The following is a 15,169-nucleotide window of genomic DNA, read 5'->3' as shown; positions in this document are numbered from 1 at the left end:
TCCTAGGGCTCTACAGCTTCATCACACCCGATATTGACGCCAACTCGCAGCTTGTATCGTGACATTCCTTTCCGTCTCCGCAATGGCCGACAACCAGGCCTCAAACCCAGTCTCTTCTAGCCAGGGTCGCGGCGGGCGTCGTCGCGGCCGCGGAGGGGCAGCTGCCTCCGGCCGTGCAGATTCGCAACACAATACCGGCGACGGAGAAAAACGCCCTAAGCCTCGCACACGCGGCGGCGGTCGCGGCGCCCCCGCTGGCGATGTAGGCCGACAAACTCGCAATACCGATCAGACCAACAAACTCGATACCCAGCCTTCGAAAGCCACGGCGCCAGCAACAAGGAAACCGGTAGAAGCGGCCACGGACGATGCAGACGATGGTGAAGTCTGCTTTATCTGCGCTTCTGCCGTTGAACATACCTCGGTCTCCCCCTGTAACCATAGGACGTGTCACATTTGTGCACTTCGGTTACGGGCACTGTACAAGAACAAGGCTTGTGCTCATTGCAGGGTATGGTCATCTTGCGACTGTTCCTCGAGGATCTGAGGTGCTTTTCATTAGAATTTTGTTTCACAGGCTGACTTGTATAAGACTGAATCAAACTACGTCATTTTCACAGATGATCCAGCACGGCGATATGAGGAGTTCAACAAGAAGGACTTTGCTCGGACGGACGAAAACCTTGGAATCGAATATGAAAGCGATGAGATCTTCGGAGACACAGTGCTGTTGCTGCGATACAACTGTCCGGATGAGGACTGCGATGTGGCATGTTTGGGGTGGCCAGACTTGCATCGCCATGTAAAGAGCAAGCACAGCAAAGTTATGTGGTATGTCGATACCATACCCTACGCAATTATTGAACGGGCAACTGACTGCACCGTCCGAACAGTGACCTTTGTACTCGTAACAAGAAGGTCTTTACCCATGAGCATGAACTATTTACCATGGCGGAATTGCGTAAGCACGAACGGTCCGGAGATGACAAGCCTGGAGCTATAGACCAGAGTGGCTTCAAGGGACACCCCGAATGTGGTTTCTGTCGTCAAAGGTTCTATGGTGACGATGAGCTGTACGCCCACTGCCGCGATAAACACGAACGGTGCCACATCTGTGACCGACGCTCCTCCCACCGTCAACAACAATACTACATTGACTACAACGCATTGGAGAACCACTTCCATAAAGATCATTTCGCTTGTCTGGATAAAGAGTGCTTGGAAAAAAAGTTCGTCGTTTTCGAGTCGCAAATGGACTTGAAGGCTCACCAAATCGAGGCACACCCCGAAGGCCTTTCTAAAGACATTCGGCGAGACGCGAGAATGGTTGATTTGGCCGAATTCGATAACATGCGCGCTCCTTACCAACAGCAACGGCAGCGTCGCGGTGCCGGTCGAGGCCGTGACCCTAACGCCGAGCCACTACCAGTATCCAGTGCACAGCCAATGACCCGTGCGGAAGTTGCATACCAGCGACAGATGGCTATACAGAGTTCTCAGTCTGTCTCGACGCGGAACTTTGGCGGCCAGCTGACTCGAGATGACGTCCAACCCGTACGTGCTCCAGAGCGTTCCGCCGCTGCCACTCCTGTGCAGTCTGCCCCCACACCACGCTCTCAGCCTCTTCCTACCGCAGCATTTGAAGGCATGAACATCTCTACCAACTCCGTGCCAGCCACTCCACAAGACCAGGCCCGCCGAATGCGCCATGAGGCCGTGGTTGAACGTGCTTCGAACCTCCTCCGCAATGATGCCACCAGACTTGCCGAATTCCGTAGTAGAGTATCAAGCTACCGCGCTTCTTCCATCTCGGCAACCGAGCTCATCGATGCCTTCTTCTCGCTATTTGACACGTCCAGCACTGAGCTGGGCAAGCTCATCAAGGAGCTCGCTGATATCTACGAGGACGAGTCCAAACGCTCCGGTCTCCTGCAAGCCTGGAATGACTGGCGTGCCATCAACGAGGATTACCCAGCCCTTCCAGCCGGTGGTCTCTTACCTGGCATGTCAACAGGCGTCAACACTGGCGGCAACCGCGTCCTGCGTTTGAAATCATCAACTGCTAAATCCTCCCGCTCCGCTGTGGGCAGAAGCGGCGCCCTCCCAACCGCCCCCTCCAACCCCTTCCCTCCCCTCTCTGCCGCAGCTGGTCCCTCCTCTCGCCGTGGAAAAGCTCCCGCTGCTACCCCTTGGGCAGCAGCAGCCCCGCCGACATCTTTCTCACGTCCCGCAATGCCTAGCCCGGTCAGCCGCCCATCATCTGCAGCACCGTCTTCCAGTCGCACGCCCGCTGCTCCAGTCTCCAGGGGCGCTGATTCATTCCCTGCGCTCCCTGCAGCACCCAAGCCCAATGTCCTCATGGCTGGCAAGACGCGTGGCACCGTCCGTTGGAATGATAACCGCGGCCCTGCGCCCAACGCATGGAGCTCAGCCCCGAGTTCTGGAACCGCCTCTCCAGCTGAACCCGCCAATGATGACTCAAGTAATGGCAAGAAAGGAAAGAAGAATAAGGGAAAGCAGACCCTGTTCCACTTTGGCTAATTCACTGTCACATTTTGATAGATTTACGTTTCTTATGTTGATTGGGCATTGCTTTGGCCTATGTTTGATTGACAGCATGACGGGGAGCGCCATTAAAAGGTATATCATGTGTTGGGGTAAATTTTTTGTTATTTTTTTGCTGTACCTACTAGCGAATGCAGATACAATGTATTGTATAGAGGTAATCCGTGTTGTCTTTCGCGTGTTTGATGCCATATTGAGGAATGATGCGGCCTTGACAAACCGTTGACCGTCGCCATACAAGTACATAAATATGATCTACAGGAATAGAGCGATAAAAAGGCCGGTTCACGTACCATCATAATCAACTTCAAGCCCATGAGATCAACACCACACTATCGTTGTCAGTGATATTCTCGGATGCAGAATCCGAATCGGATTCGATCAGAATAGGCTCAGGCACCCGCGTCTTGTCCATTCCCTTACTCTCACTTGAACCTAACGCTTGGGTTTCAGGTGTACGAACCGACAAGTTGGAGATAGGTTCAGTAGGAGCCTCTGTCTCACATTCATCATCGGGGCATAGTTCCATTTCTCTGTTGATAGCAGCCATGCGCAGCACAAAGTCATCCTGCAGTTTAATCAACAAAGCCCGAAGACCAGCGTTATCCATCGTGCCGTCACGGACAAGGAACAACTGTTCGCGCAGAGACAAAAGCAACTTCCGCTTCTGGGCAATAGCGACAGCTCGCGACGGGCTGTTCCTACGCTTAGCCAGCTGGTCCATTGCCTCTGACACGGATCGCGCTTTATTCAAGACAGCAGGTGGGAGGTCAGCGAGCTCGGCGAGGATGAGCCCGTACCGACGATCTGGAACAGGACCTTCTGCAATGCGGTACTGCATGGTCATCTTGGATGCGTCGGGAGCGATGTCTGCTGCTAAGTGGAGATTGATCACACCGCTGCGCTCGGCGAGAATCTGCGCCAGGTCGTGGAAGTGCGTGACAAACCAGACCAGGGCATTGCTAGAAATGAGTGCTTCTGCTAGCGCGACGGCAATAGCAAGCCCGTCGGTTGTGCTAGTGCCGCGGCCAAGCTCGTCAATAATGACCATACTACGGGGCTGGATGTTACGAAGGATGAATGCCATCTCCCGCATTTCTGCTGCGAAGGTCGAAACGTTGGCGTCTAGATCATCTGACGTCGCGACACGGGCGAAGAGCTGGTGTGAGATTGGGAAGGAGGCATACTGAGCTGGGACAAAGCAGCCTATCTGCGCTATGACTGTAATCAGGGCTAGTGAGCGGATGTAGGTCGATTTGCCGCTCATGTTGCAGCCTGTGATGATCTGGAACCTTGTTTGCGGTGTTGCATATGCGTCGTTTGGGATGAACTTGCTGCTATGAATCTGTTCTCGAATCGGATGACGTCCCGCCTTGATGGCGAGAGTGTCGGTCAGCTCTGGTCTAATGTACTCATTGTTCGTTGCCAGCTGAGCGAATGCTGCGAGCATGTCTAGCATTGCGATCGCTTCACTGACTCGAAAGAGCCCGGATACTTCAGTGCACACGTCTCGGAGCAGGTCCTGGATTGTCTGGTCGCTCATATTGATCACCTCGCTGTGGGCATCTGTGATCTTTTGATTGAGCTTGACCAAATCCAATGTCTGGCACTCAATGCGGTTTCGCTTGCGGTAAACATTGATGAAAATATCGGGAAGTGGACCTGATTCTGTAGCAGGTATACAGATGTAGTATTGCCGAGCTGTGTCATACTTCAAGTCCAAGACCATGTCGCAACTCTCTGAGATAGGTCAATATCATTCGTGAACTGTCATGATTTCAGACCTGCCTGATAATTTTTCAATCAGTTCTATGGCGTCTGCATTTGCCTCCTTGTAGGTCTGCCTCGCAACATCCAATAGACTGTTGACGCCGGCCTAATTCATGTTAGCAACCTGTAGCCAGTGCACAAGTACACGACTCCTGACCTTGACACAGTAAATGCGCTGGTTCCTCAGATCAAGTGGCTTTGACTGGTAGGTTACATGCTCATTCAAGGTTGCGTCAATCAGCTCCTCGACTGAACGATGCCCCTCAGGAGCGCACAACTAAAGTGCATTAGTTTGGGTAAACAGCAAAGGGATGTAGAGTCTACTTCGCGTATGGTAAGCAGCAAATCGCTTTGTGCTGCTCCAAGCGCTTGGAAGATGTTTTTGATCGCAGACACATAAGTCTTCAGCATGATGACATTGTTAACGGACTGCTCGACATATTGAATTGTTCGCTTGGTGGGGACCAAGATGATCTTGATAATCCGTTAGCACGAGCCTTCAATAATAGCTAGCCTTGGAGGCCCTCTACCGCAGTCAACACTTTATCTGCATCAATGAAACCCTTGAGAGCCTGCCTCACAGAGACAAACATATCCTCTTTGGTGGCCAGATCTTCCACAGCATTGTATCTGGCTGTCAACTTGACTCGTTCTGTTGAAGGCTGCAAGATGCTAGCTCGGAGTAGTCTGGCTCCCATAGGCGTCAATGTCTCGTTCAATAGACCAAACAAACTTTCTTTAGATTTCGCATTTTGCAGATTCTGGATAAGTTCGAGGGATACAATAGTCGCCAAGTCAATTGTCATGGACCCCTGGGACGGTTCGAAGCGTATCCGAAGAGAATGCGTGGTAAAAGACCGCTGGAGTTCGACCTCGACATACTTGAGAGCCTAATTCCTGTGTGAGCAGTTCTTTTTGGCAACATGAATGGTGTTCATACTGCAGCGAAGCAACACGCGGCGAAATAGTTCCCGCCCAGAGTTACCTTGAGCGAGTCGACTTCCTCTGGAAAAGCCAGCCGTTCCACATACTCGTGACCTGTCTTTTCAGACCACCATCTGCGGTCCAGGAAGGTGTAGATAGGGTCTGGCAGATTTTCTTGAATAATGTAACGGAGCTTCGACTCTTTGGCAGTGTTCATGAACAGAATCTCGCTGGGTTCAAAAACACCAATCTTGATGATTGTCTTGACATAAGTCTGGCTGTCACATATCTGACAGAGCACTGCTTCAGCTGTTGCAAGGTTGACAAATGCGAGGCCAACGGTGGATGAGACGCCTCGCGATTCACTGACGGCGCAGATGATGTCCTGCGCTGCAACACTGGTGGCTGTTGTGGTTGGTCTTGCTGTTGGACGTCTACTTGTACCCCTGGAGACCGATGGTGAAAAAGAATCCAGAGAATTCAATGAATTCAACGAATAAACCGACATCGTGAAGCCCAACTCTCATGACCGAGATGGTGTAGATGGATGAATCGATAGGGCCGATAAGACAAGCGTCGGGATATTTTTGCTTGTCAAAATTTCTCTTCTTCCCCCATCGACCTCAAAATCAATAACCATGGCGACCCTCTATCCTCCCCCCAGCAAGCGCCAAAAGCTCGTTCAGGCCGATAAGGCCCGTGAGCAGCAGGAAATTGAGAGTATCCCGTCCGATTTGGGTAGTGTTCGAGTTCAATTCTTCGACCAGGCAACGGGGCAGCCCACCGGGCCTGCGGTCTCCGTCCCAGTCGCCGATGCCAATGTGAAAAACCTTGAGACTCTGCTAAACACATTACAAGGAAATGTAAGATTCGAAACTCGTGACTACTTGGGAATTGAGTGTTGTATTGACGGCGATTTCTTTCCAGGAGGATGATGGACGAGTACCATACCGATTTGCCTACCATTCTGAAAAAGAGGAACAAACGATCGACATCCTCCGTGATGTGTACCACTCCCTACTCCAGCCCGGGATCAAGACCACTGAAGATACGGTATCGCTCTTCTACACACCACAGGCGGTTTTCCGAGTGAAAGCCGTTTCACGATGCGCGGCCTCCATCGCGGGCCACGGCGAAGCAATTCTAGCAACATCCTTCTCCCCAGTCTCATCCTCCACCATGGTCTCCGGAAGCGGAGACTCGACTGCTCGTGTTTGGGACTGTGACACTGGAACCCCGAAGCATACGCTCAAGGGCCACACTAGCTGGGTGCTGGCAGTCGCATACTCGCCGAACGGCGCCATGATCGCGACCGGCAGCATGGACAACACCGTGAGATTCTGGGATGCAAAGCAGGGCACAGCGCTAGGCACGGGACTCAAGGGCCACTCAAAGTGGATCACGAATCTGGCCTGGGAGCCATACCACGTGCAGGAGTCCGGGCGGCCGCGTCTGGCGTCCGCCTCCAAGGACTCGACGGTGCGCGTGTGGGACGTTGTCTCGAGAGTAACTGATCATGTGCTCACTGGTCACAAGTCGTCGGTTACTTGTGTGAAATGGGGTGGTACTGGCAAGATCTATACTGCATCCCACGACAAGACTATTAAGATCTGGAACCCGAAAGACGGCACCCTGCTCCAGACCCTGGCGGCGCATGCGCATCGTGTCAATCACCTTGCGCTATCAACAGACTTTGCACTTCGCACCTCCTACCACGACCACACTGGCAAGGTCCCTGCGACCGAGGCTGAGAAGGTTGCCGCTGCGCGCAAGAAGTTCGAGGAGGCCGCGACAGTGAACAACAATATCGTCGAGCGGTTGGTATCGGCCAGTGACGATTTCACAATGTATCTGTGGGAGCCGTCCACTTCGAGCAAGCCCGTCGCACGGATGCTGGGCCACCAGAAGGAGGTGAACCATGTCACGTTCTCGCCGGACATGGCCTATATCGCCTCAGCTGGATTCGACAACCACGTCAAGCTATGGAACGGCCGTGATGGAAAGTGAGTATTCGTCATCTTTGATTGTTGTGATTTATAGCTAACATAGCCCCAGGTTCATCACCACCTTCCGCGGCCACGTGGGCGCAGTCTACCAGTGCTGTTTCTCGGCAGACTCGCGTATGCTGGTATCCTCGTCTAAGGACACTACTCTCAAGATCTGGGACCTGCGCACCGGCAAGCTCAAGATGGACCTTCCCGGACACAAGGACGAGGTGTTTGCCGTTGACTGGAGTCCCGATGGACAAAAGATCGGCAGTGGAGGCAAAGACAAGGCGATTAAGATCTGGCGGAACTAGGTCTGGTCGCACTTGACATCAACTTGCCCAAAGCATGCTCTTGACAGACAGGTAGTCTCTGGTATAGGTCTTTGCCGTCTGGTGTTGCATGCATCCAAGACGAGCACAATGTCCAACGCGCGGATGTTGGCAGTAGCACCTTGTATATGCCCTCTAGGGGGAATTATGGGTGTCTCAACCCCAAGTCAACCCTCCGTGGTTTTGATCCACATTATAAGCCGATAGGCTTATCTATTCAGTGGCAGAGACCCGCGAGGCTGCCTTACTGCATGCCACTTCAGTGGCCTGGATAAACAAGCGAATACAGGGACTCCGAGAGGTGCTCCCGTTTCGGACTAGATCTTGCAATATAGATGCATGGAAGTTAAATGATGGTTTAAGTGTGTGGATTGATTGATGGCCTGTCTACTGCCTGGGGCATAGGAATAGGATACCATAGGACGCCCTTTATGTTACTTAGTTGCACTTTCACGAATATCATTTTTTGCGTATTGACAGAAGTGTCTCACCGTAGAGCTCTCTACCTAGGTACTATATAGACAAAATGCAGCTGACTGCCTGAATAGCCTTGCACGTGTGTAGGGAAGGAGCAAGTCTCGCGTCTGTTTTGGGAAGTTACGTGTGTACGTGTGTTGTTGGATTTGGGAAGGTGCGACTGTTATTTGGTTTAGGAAGGCACGCGTGTTGCTGGAGGTATAAAAGGACCCCTTCCACCTTTCTTCCTCTTCTCTTCTTCTTCTTCTTCTTCCTTCTTCTCCCCAACCCTCTCGACCACAATGTCTCTCCGTAGCCCCCTGAGACGGCGTAGGCGGAGGGTGCCGGCACTTGGTGCTCATATCTACGGAGATCTCAACATCATTACCATTGTTAAGGTCTGCCGTATGCCGGACGATACGCACCCTGATCAAACCCCAGTTCTCGTGCGAGCCCTTGAATAAAGTCATGGCTGAGTATTTGTGCGCACGAATACTCCATAGCCATTGGCGGTCCCACGGAATACATTCTCTACTAGATATACTTTTCCTATTCTTTTGTGATGTCTCTTTGTACTATTTTAGGTAGCGTAGAGTGAGACAGGTGTTACCCTTCTTGCACGATCCCTGCAGCCAGACAGAATCTAACTTCAACCTAATTCGAGTCTGACTGTAGACTTTAACCACACCGGTGTTCTTGAAGCTTCTCGGCCCGTTACCGCAGGTCGAGATACAGGTATCTACGATCCAGCCCTACGACCAGAACATTGAAAAGTCATGAGACAGGTTATCACTGTATTAAATCCAAAGAGTCTGGATCCAGATATTAAGGAGCGTAATTATGATATATCCAAAATCAAAAGCTAGGAAAACGACATCGACCACAAAGCCATCAGATCATAAACCACATTACTCTAGATATACTGCCAAGCAGGAACGTCTCCAGTGTAATCCAAAGCGACAGCAGAGAAACCGAGACACTCATCAACATTACCCTGGGGCACAGTAGCATTTTGAATAGCGGCAAACACCTGCCAGCGGTTATCATCAGCGGGACAAGCCATGAAACCACTAGCACCCCAACCAGCGAAGGAGTAGTGAGCCCAGGGTTCATCGGCCGCGTAGTGGAACGGGCCGAGGGAGGAGCCCTGCGGGATATTGGCGGAGTGGGCCTGGGTGAAGCTGAGGGCACCAGTAGGGTCGATGTAGACCTGCTGTCCGCCAGGGACCATTGTGTCCTGTTGATTGTTAGGGGGTTGTACTTTGTAGGTAATCTGTAGGGTGGGAATGGTGTATAATGTGGATTGTGACTTACCAGAGAGCTGCCGCCAGGAGCGAAGACGGTTTGGTTGCCTGGTGGGCAGTTCTTGACCTGGGTTGGGCAGTAGGAGGCGGTGTTTCCGCCGAGGTAGAACTTCTGGCCGGCGGCGTTCAGCTGTAGGTAGTGGATAGGCGAGGCGGAGCGGATGGCCATGACGCTGAAGGCTGGGTTTGGGGCTGGCTCGCTAACTGGCGCCGAGGCGGCGAGGAGGGGGAGGGCGAGGGAGGTGAGTGTGAACTTCATTGTGGATTTTGGATGGTGTTGAGGGTTGAGGGTTGTTTTGTGAAGTTGGATAGAGATGTTTGGTTTGGATGGGACGGACACAGGGCGGTTGTTGGACCTCTTTATATAGACCGATCAGGAGAGCAATATAAATAGAAGCCGCACATGTTCCGAGAAGAATGGACCAAAACATCAAAGGGGCCCGTCATGGACGGATTTGGCCGCTACGATGGCTGAGGTGGCGAGGGTCTCATTGGATGGTGAATGGTGGATGGGGTGAGTTTGAGACAGCATTGTACTCTATACACTCTATATTTCGAATCTAATTACTTTCTGCATCGTTTATGCAACGCTGTGAGGTTGGGTTACTACCGAGGATGTTAGTTTTCGTCGCTTAGAGGAAGAGATGTGAGACATGGAGAACCGTTCGTCTGCCAAGATGAGGGAAAGGCCTCTACGCTAATCCGAGTGGCTGATACATACATAACATAGTGGATTGAAGGTGATTAGAAGTGGATTGGGATATCCGTCGACCTTGGAGGATTCGGGGGTTCGGATGAAGATCTTTGCGCTTGTCTCAGGTTATAATTGGAACTTCAGCCACATCACGACTCTCATGCTCCAAGGATCTTGGTAACAGTCGGCTTAACCCGCAGATATCCACTTTATTCCATCCAAATGACATCGACGGAGTACGTTGTACGTTATATTCGTTACTCAAAACCCTCAATATACGGCATAGGTCGGACTTCCACTCTACAACATACCAACCCCCCACGCCCCCATACACTTCGCCTTCTACTTTCTCCAGGAAACACCGACCCACCAACGGCCCGAGACATGAACGCATCCATTACCAAAAATTTCATCAGGGAACCTCGTTTCCGGGGAAACAATCGCACAACGTTCAACGCCACTGACGCTCTATCTGAACCGGCGAACATGCAGCAATATGCAATGTCTCACGACATGCATGCCACGCCCTGTGCCGGCTAACCTGGCTATGCCGAAGGCGCCGATGAAGTCCGGTTTGCGACTGTGGTTTCTAGCTGCGACGGAATAATAATGTCCTGCAGCCGACGCTGCAGCACGCATACCCGGAAAAAAGCGACCCTGTCTACTGTTATGCCTTACGATACCCATGTCGGCAATGCAGAGGGAAATACCACCTTACCGCACCATCGAAGTTTCCGTCTAGAAGACGGTGCTGCCCTGTTTCAAGATGTGGCGAGGATGGCAGAGCCAGTTGGGTGATTGTCCAGGCCGGTTCCTGTTGAAAGATCATCCAAAGAAATCATCCAAAGATTTCCTGGCGCGCCTGGACGATTGGAATCAGGAGAAAGGTGAGGTCAGTCCGTTCCACGGGTGTTGTACATTGTCTGACGTGGGGAGTTCGTTGAGGTTCATGTTGGTGTGTGTGTTGAGAGGTTCATGTTGGACAACCCGGTGTTCTCGGCTTTCTGTCAGGGACGGTGTGACGTCTTCTGTGAGCTGGGTTGTGTGGCGAGGGTATGATGGTGGTTCGAATTTGTTGAGGTTTGTTGTACTACGCGGGGTGTGGGATGGTATGTACTATCCTTTATGGATCATGTGCTGTGTAGGGATTAGTGGCTTCCCGGCTGCTTTCTAGAAGTGGAAGATGGAAGGTTAGGATGATGTTTGGGTTGGATATTGGTGCTATTTTTGGGCATTTGGTCGAATGGATGGTCTGTCGTGGGAGATATGGTCGGTTCTAATACTGGTTGGCTAGTAGATATTTCTAATATTAGCTGAGAAATGGACGTAGCGTCTACATTGAATAAATGGAGCATCGTGAGACTTAAATGGCCAAGGTATTTTCGACTACGACTATATTGCATATTGTCTATTGGACATGGAATACACGCTCTCATACAAAGCCATCTGAGACAAAGCTACGATCTACAGGACCCACTCGACACCTGTGGATATCACAGCGAGTATATTAACTGAGAGCACAACATCCGGGTGGATAACTAAGCAACAGTGGATTTGGATATCAAACGACTTTTTCTATGTCGGGCGATCAGCCTCGGCACTCAGCAATTCAAACCGGACCTCGATTCGCCGAAAGAAAAGTGTATGTACGTGCGGGCAATCGACCGCGGAGGATATGAATAGACACAGCCAGAGGCCAACAAAAGGATAAAAGAAAACACAGAATAGAAGCCATGAAACAAAAACCAGACAGAAACCCCCCAGCACCGGTCCGTGTAGCAATATTGAAACCCGCAAGCCCGAGTCTTGCCCAGAACACCATAAGCCACGCGCCGCCATTTTTCCGCACGTCTTGATTCATAGCAAGGGAAAAAGAAAACAAAGATAAGGAAAGATGAGACAATACGCTGAGCCAAGTGCCCCCACCCGCGTATCGGGTAATGCACTATGGATCAAAGAATTGCTTTTTTAATAGTCGCCTTCATCATCATCGTCTCCGTCTCCGCCTCGGCGCGGGCCCTTTACTCCGTCCTTGCGAATGGGGATCTTGATACCCTGTAGCGCAAAGCACTTGCTGAGCTGGGTGCTCTCAATAACACCGGGGAACTTTTTGGCGGAGAAGACCTGGAAGGGTTCAGAGAAAACCGAGGCCAGGACTGGTGCGGTTCCGTGATTGATGACCGGGGCGCCGTTGGAGGTTTCGGTAGACGTGCCCACGTCAACGAAGCTCATTTTCAAACTGGATTCCCATTAGCGATTATTTCGAGCGATCCTCATTATCCGTTTGAACTTACCGGAAAGTGCCCTCTGTCCGTACACTCAAATCTTGCAGGATAAACCACACACCAATTTTGTTGTCTGGATCTGTCAACCGGAAAGCACTGGCGCTGAGACTTCCGATGAGATTGCGAGTGAACATGCCACCCGGTCCACCAGTGACAGGTTGCGCAGCGGGCGACATAGACGCTGGCATTTGACCACCGGAGTAGTATTGTGGGTACGTCACTGGCTGACCGTATTGGTTTTGGTATGCCACCTGCTGACCACCGTAGTAGTTGTTCATCTGCGGAGGGTAGCCAACGGGGTACTGATTCTGGTTGTAGCCCGGGTAGGTCGGAGAGACGCTCTGAGGCGGGGGAGGGTATGAGGAGGACATCGCGGTAGAGATGGAGGGGGAGGTGGCGGAATGCTTGACGAGGTTGACTTCGCTGGTACCGTCGGCATTCCACAGGTCGACGGTGAGGACGTAGAATGATGTATCGATCTCACTAGAGGAAGAGACGGTTAGAAAGCTGAGAGGAATAAGAGTAGCTGGCTGAACACACTTAATGTCGATTTCCTTATCGGTTTGCGCATCGCGCACAATGAGACGGATGCATGGTGGGGGAGTGATAGGTCTCCGGTCCTGGGATGTGTTAGGAAGTGGCAGAAGAATAACTGCGGAAAAATCACCCACCTTGTCACCAAATCCACACATACGAGCCCGGATGGGCTGCTGCACCACTTGTAATGACCAGGAGCGACCGTCTTGGTAGTTTGACACGGGTGCCAAATGGTCGGATTGCCGTAGCGAGGTGGTCCCCGACGGGTACTGGACGGACGGAGCAGAGATGCGATCCATTGAGAGCGGAGGTGGGACGGGATGATGTCTATCCTCGACGGCGTACATGGTACCGGATTGTAAGGAACCGAGGATGACTGATAGATAGAACGGGTTCCTGATTTTTTATAGATCTATTTGATAGATCTTAACTATCTGGTTGTTCGAGAAGAGAGGTGGGGGGGGTGTTTTGGAGATGCGACATGCGACCCCGCGGGATGTTCAGACGTCACACTTGGAGCATCGACTTTTCGCGGCTGAGGAGAGAAACGGGCGAACACAGCGAACAAGCAGCAGGTCCCTTTGAAGGTATCGAAACTGATCTGAGCTGATCAGTCTAAAACGACTTTGAAGAAACCGATTCGATGCGATATGGCAGAAAAGTGAAGCGAAGGGGTCGGAGAGTTTTATTCGCGAGCCGTAGAATGAGCTCGAGTGGCGATATCCGAGTTCTGAGTTGAATACTTTAAGAATATATATATATTAGCATCATCTTCTCTTTCAGTCAACCCTTTTTAAGTCCTTGGAAGACTTTTCTTGGGTCAACCGCACGATGACGCTGTCAAAGTGCGGGAGATTGGCTGGGGCTTCCACGGATCACAGAGGAGATCACCTACCCGAGAAAAAAACGAGTTAAGAGAGAGAGAGAGAAGAAAAGGAAAAGTAAAAGAGGATACAAGAGTGTTACTCTGCAGGAACCTGGACCCAAACCATCGGGTTTTGGACTCTTGACGAATGAGATGATGAGATGATGAAATGAAATTGGAGCTCAGAGAGTCCGAGTCCGCTTGGAGTCCGCTTGGAGTCCGCATTCGTTCATTTCCGCAAACGGTCATGAAATTTTCATCCGAATTGAACGAGATTACATATAATAATATTTAAGTATGATAAAATAAAAAATGTTGGAGTGCTGCGTTCTGGTATATAGAGATCCTTTTTTTAATACCCTACTTCAGTTGTATACTATAGCTATAATAACGTACATAAATACATAAATACATAAATACATATGCAGTATCACAATATCACTCCAGAACTACTAAGTAGCCCCTTATTGCTGGGACAGCCCTGGAGGGCTGGGCAGATGTACCCCTTACAGCGCTTGGGCTCCCATGAGGATGACAGGTCCCGGGTGTTTGGTTACCCCCTGGAAGGGCTGATCTATCATATTGTACATAGGTATTATCATATTGTATGGGATGTATCACTGTGAAATACTGTAGGTCTACGGAAATATTACCAAAGATGATCAAACCTCGTACAACATACGGAGTAGTATTAACTCCTTATTACCTACCTAGGTAGGTATCTTTGGTAAAGCTATCGCTTAATCCCCAAGCCATTATACTGCTGATCATCCCCAGAACCTATTGACCAATCGACACTCGAATAACTTACCTCAAGCCCAATTTTGAGCAGGCAATGGTCTGATTTGTTCCGTCACTGCTCGCGTGGATGTCGCTTATAATCTGCTACCCCTGACCCCGTACCAACCTTGTCCACCAAAGCTTCCTCCATCTCCACCTCCGACTTTACGGTCGGAGCCAAGACCCAGACTTCCACATTTCACCCTCGACTTCTCTCCGTTCTCCCCCCAAAAATGTACCTGCGTCAATCGTTGCCATTCCCCTACCTCGCCGTGACAGTTGCTGTAGGCGGCTTGAGCACCGTTCAGTTGTATAACGATACCGATTAGGCGATCGATATCAGCTCGGGCTACTCCTCGAAAGACTTGACGGGCATTTCCAGATCAGAGGCGTCGATGCGCATAAATACTTGAAAAATACAAATGGCTGGGCGTTGTGGGGCTGCGCCGTCTACGCCACCCGCTCCCAGCTGGAGGTTCCCTCTCCACACCTGCCGACCCGTCAGCCTCGGTGTCTCAAGAGCTTCATCGCGAATGGCAATCTGACCGGTTCGTACGCCAAGAGGCCTTTGACTTGGCTGGTTGGATATGCGTATGATCTCGGACAACCACTAAAAAGGTCACAGTAACCTTGGCGGTCAGTCAGTTTGGACCAGTCAACAGAAATGACTGC

At 51.1% G+C, this 15,169-nt stretch overlaps 5 protein-coding genes across 5 annotated transcripts; 2 read left to right on the top strand and 3 right to left on the bottom strand.

The window, feature by feature from the left end:
- Positions 1–82: 82 nt before the first annotated feature.
- N7489_009943 (E3 ubiquitin-protein ligase HEL2) lies at positions 83–2,541 on the top strand (the record flags this gene model as incomplete). Its single annotated transcript, XM_056715692.1, has 3 exons — positions 83–511; positions 593–831; positions 894–2,541. The coding sequence occupies 3 exons, from the start codon at positions 83–85 to the stop codon at positions 2,539–2,541; spliced, it is 2,316 nt and encodes a 771-aa protein (XP_056563314.1).
- Positions 2,542–2,872: 331 nt separating this feature from the next.
- N7489_009942 (MutS family protein MSH4) lies at positions 2,873–5,767 on the bottom strand (the record flags this gene model as incomplete). Its single annotated transcript, XM_056715691.1, has 6 exons — positions 2,873–4,305; positions 4,354–4,441; positions 4,493–4,612; positions 4,660–4,809; positions 4,866–5,225; positions 5,276–5,767. 6 exons carry the CDS (start codon positions 5,765–5,767, stop codon positions 2,873–2,875), a joined length of 2,643 nt encoding a protein of 880 aa, XP_056563313.1.
- Positions 5,768–5,897: 130 nt separating this feature from the next.
- N7489_009941 (uncharacterized protein) lies at positions 5,898–7,558 on the top strand (the record flags this gene model as incomplete). Its single annotated transcript, XM_056715690.1, has 3 exons — positions 5,898–6,122; positions 6,187–7,262; positions 7,315–7,558. 3 exons carry the CDS (start codon positions 5,898–5,900, stop codon positions 7,556–7,558), a joined length of 1,545 nt encoding a protein of 514 aa, XP_056563312.1.
- Positions 7,559–8,945: 1,387 nt separating this feature from the next.
- On the bottom strand, positions 8,946–9,595 carry N7489_009940 (putative IgE binding protein; the record flags this gene model as incomplete). The annotated part of the gene is made up of 2 exons (XM_056715689.1): positions 8,946–9,269; positions 9,347–9,595. 2 exons carry the CDS (start codon positions 9,593–9,595, stop codon positions 8,946–8,948), a joined length of 573 nt encoding a protein of 190 aa, XP_056563311.1.
- Positions 9,596–11,998: 2,403 nt separating this feature from the next.
- Positions 11,999–13,199, bottom strand: N7489_009939 (velvet factor family protein; the record flags this gene model as incomplete). The annotated part of the gene is made up of 4 exons (XM_056715688.1): positions 11,999–12,269; positions 12,325–12,798; positions 12,856–12,935; positions 12,987–13,199. 4 exons carry the CDS (start codon positions 13,197–13,199, stop codon positions 11,999–12,001), a joined length of 1,038 nt encoding a protein of 345 aa, XP_056563310.1.
- Positions 13,200–15,169: the final 1,970 nt, after the last annotated feature.

Source organism: Penicillium chrysogenum, assembly GCF_028827035.1.
Source record: "Penicillium chrysogenum strain IBT 35668 chromosome Unknown utg000005l_segment0_segment0, whole genome shotgun sequence".
Lineage (NCBI taxonomy): Eukaryota > Fungi > Ascomycota > Eurotiomycetes > Eurotiales > Aspergillaceae > Penicillium > Penicillium chrysogenum.
Note: the sequence above shows the minus strand (reverse complement) of the source record. Positions and strands in the feature narration are given on the sequence as shown.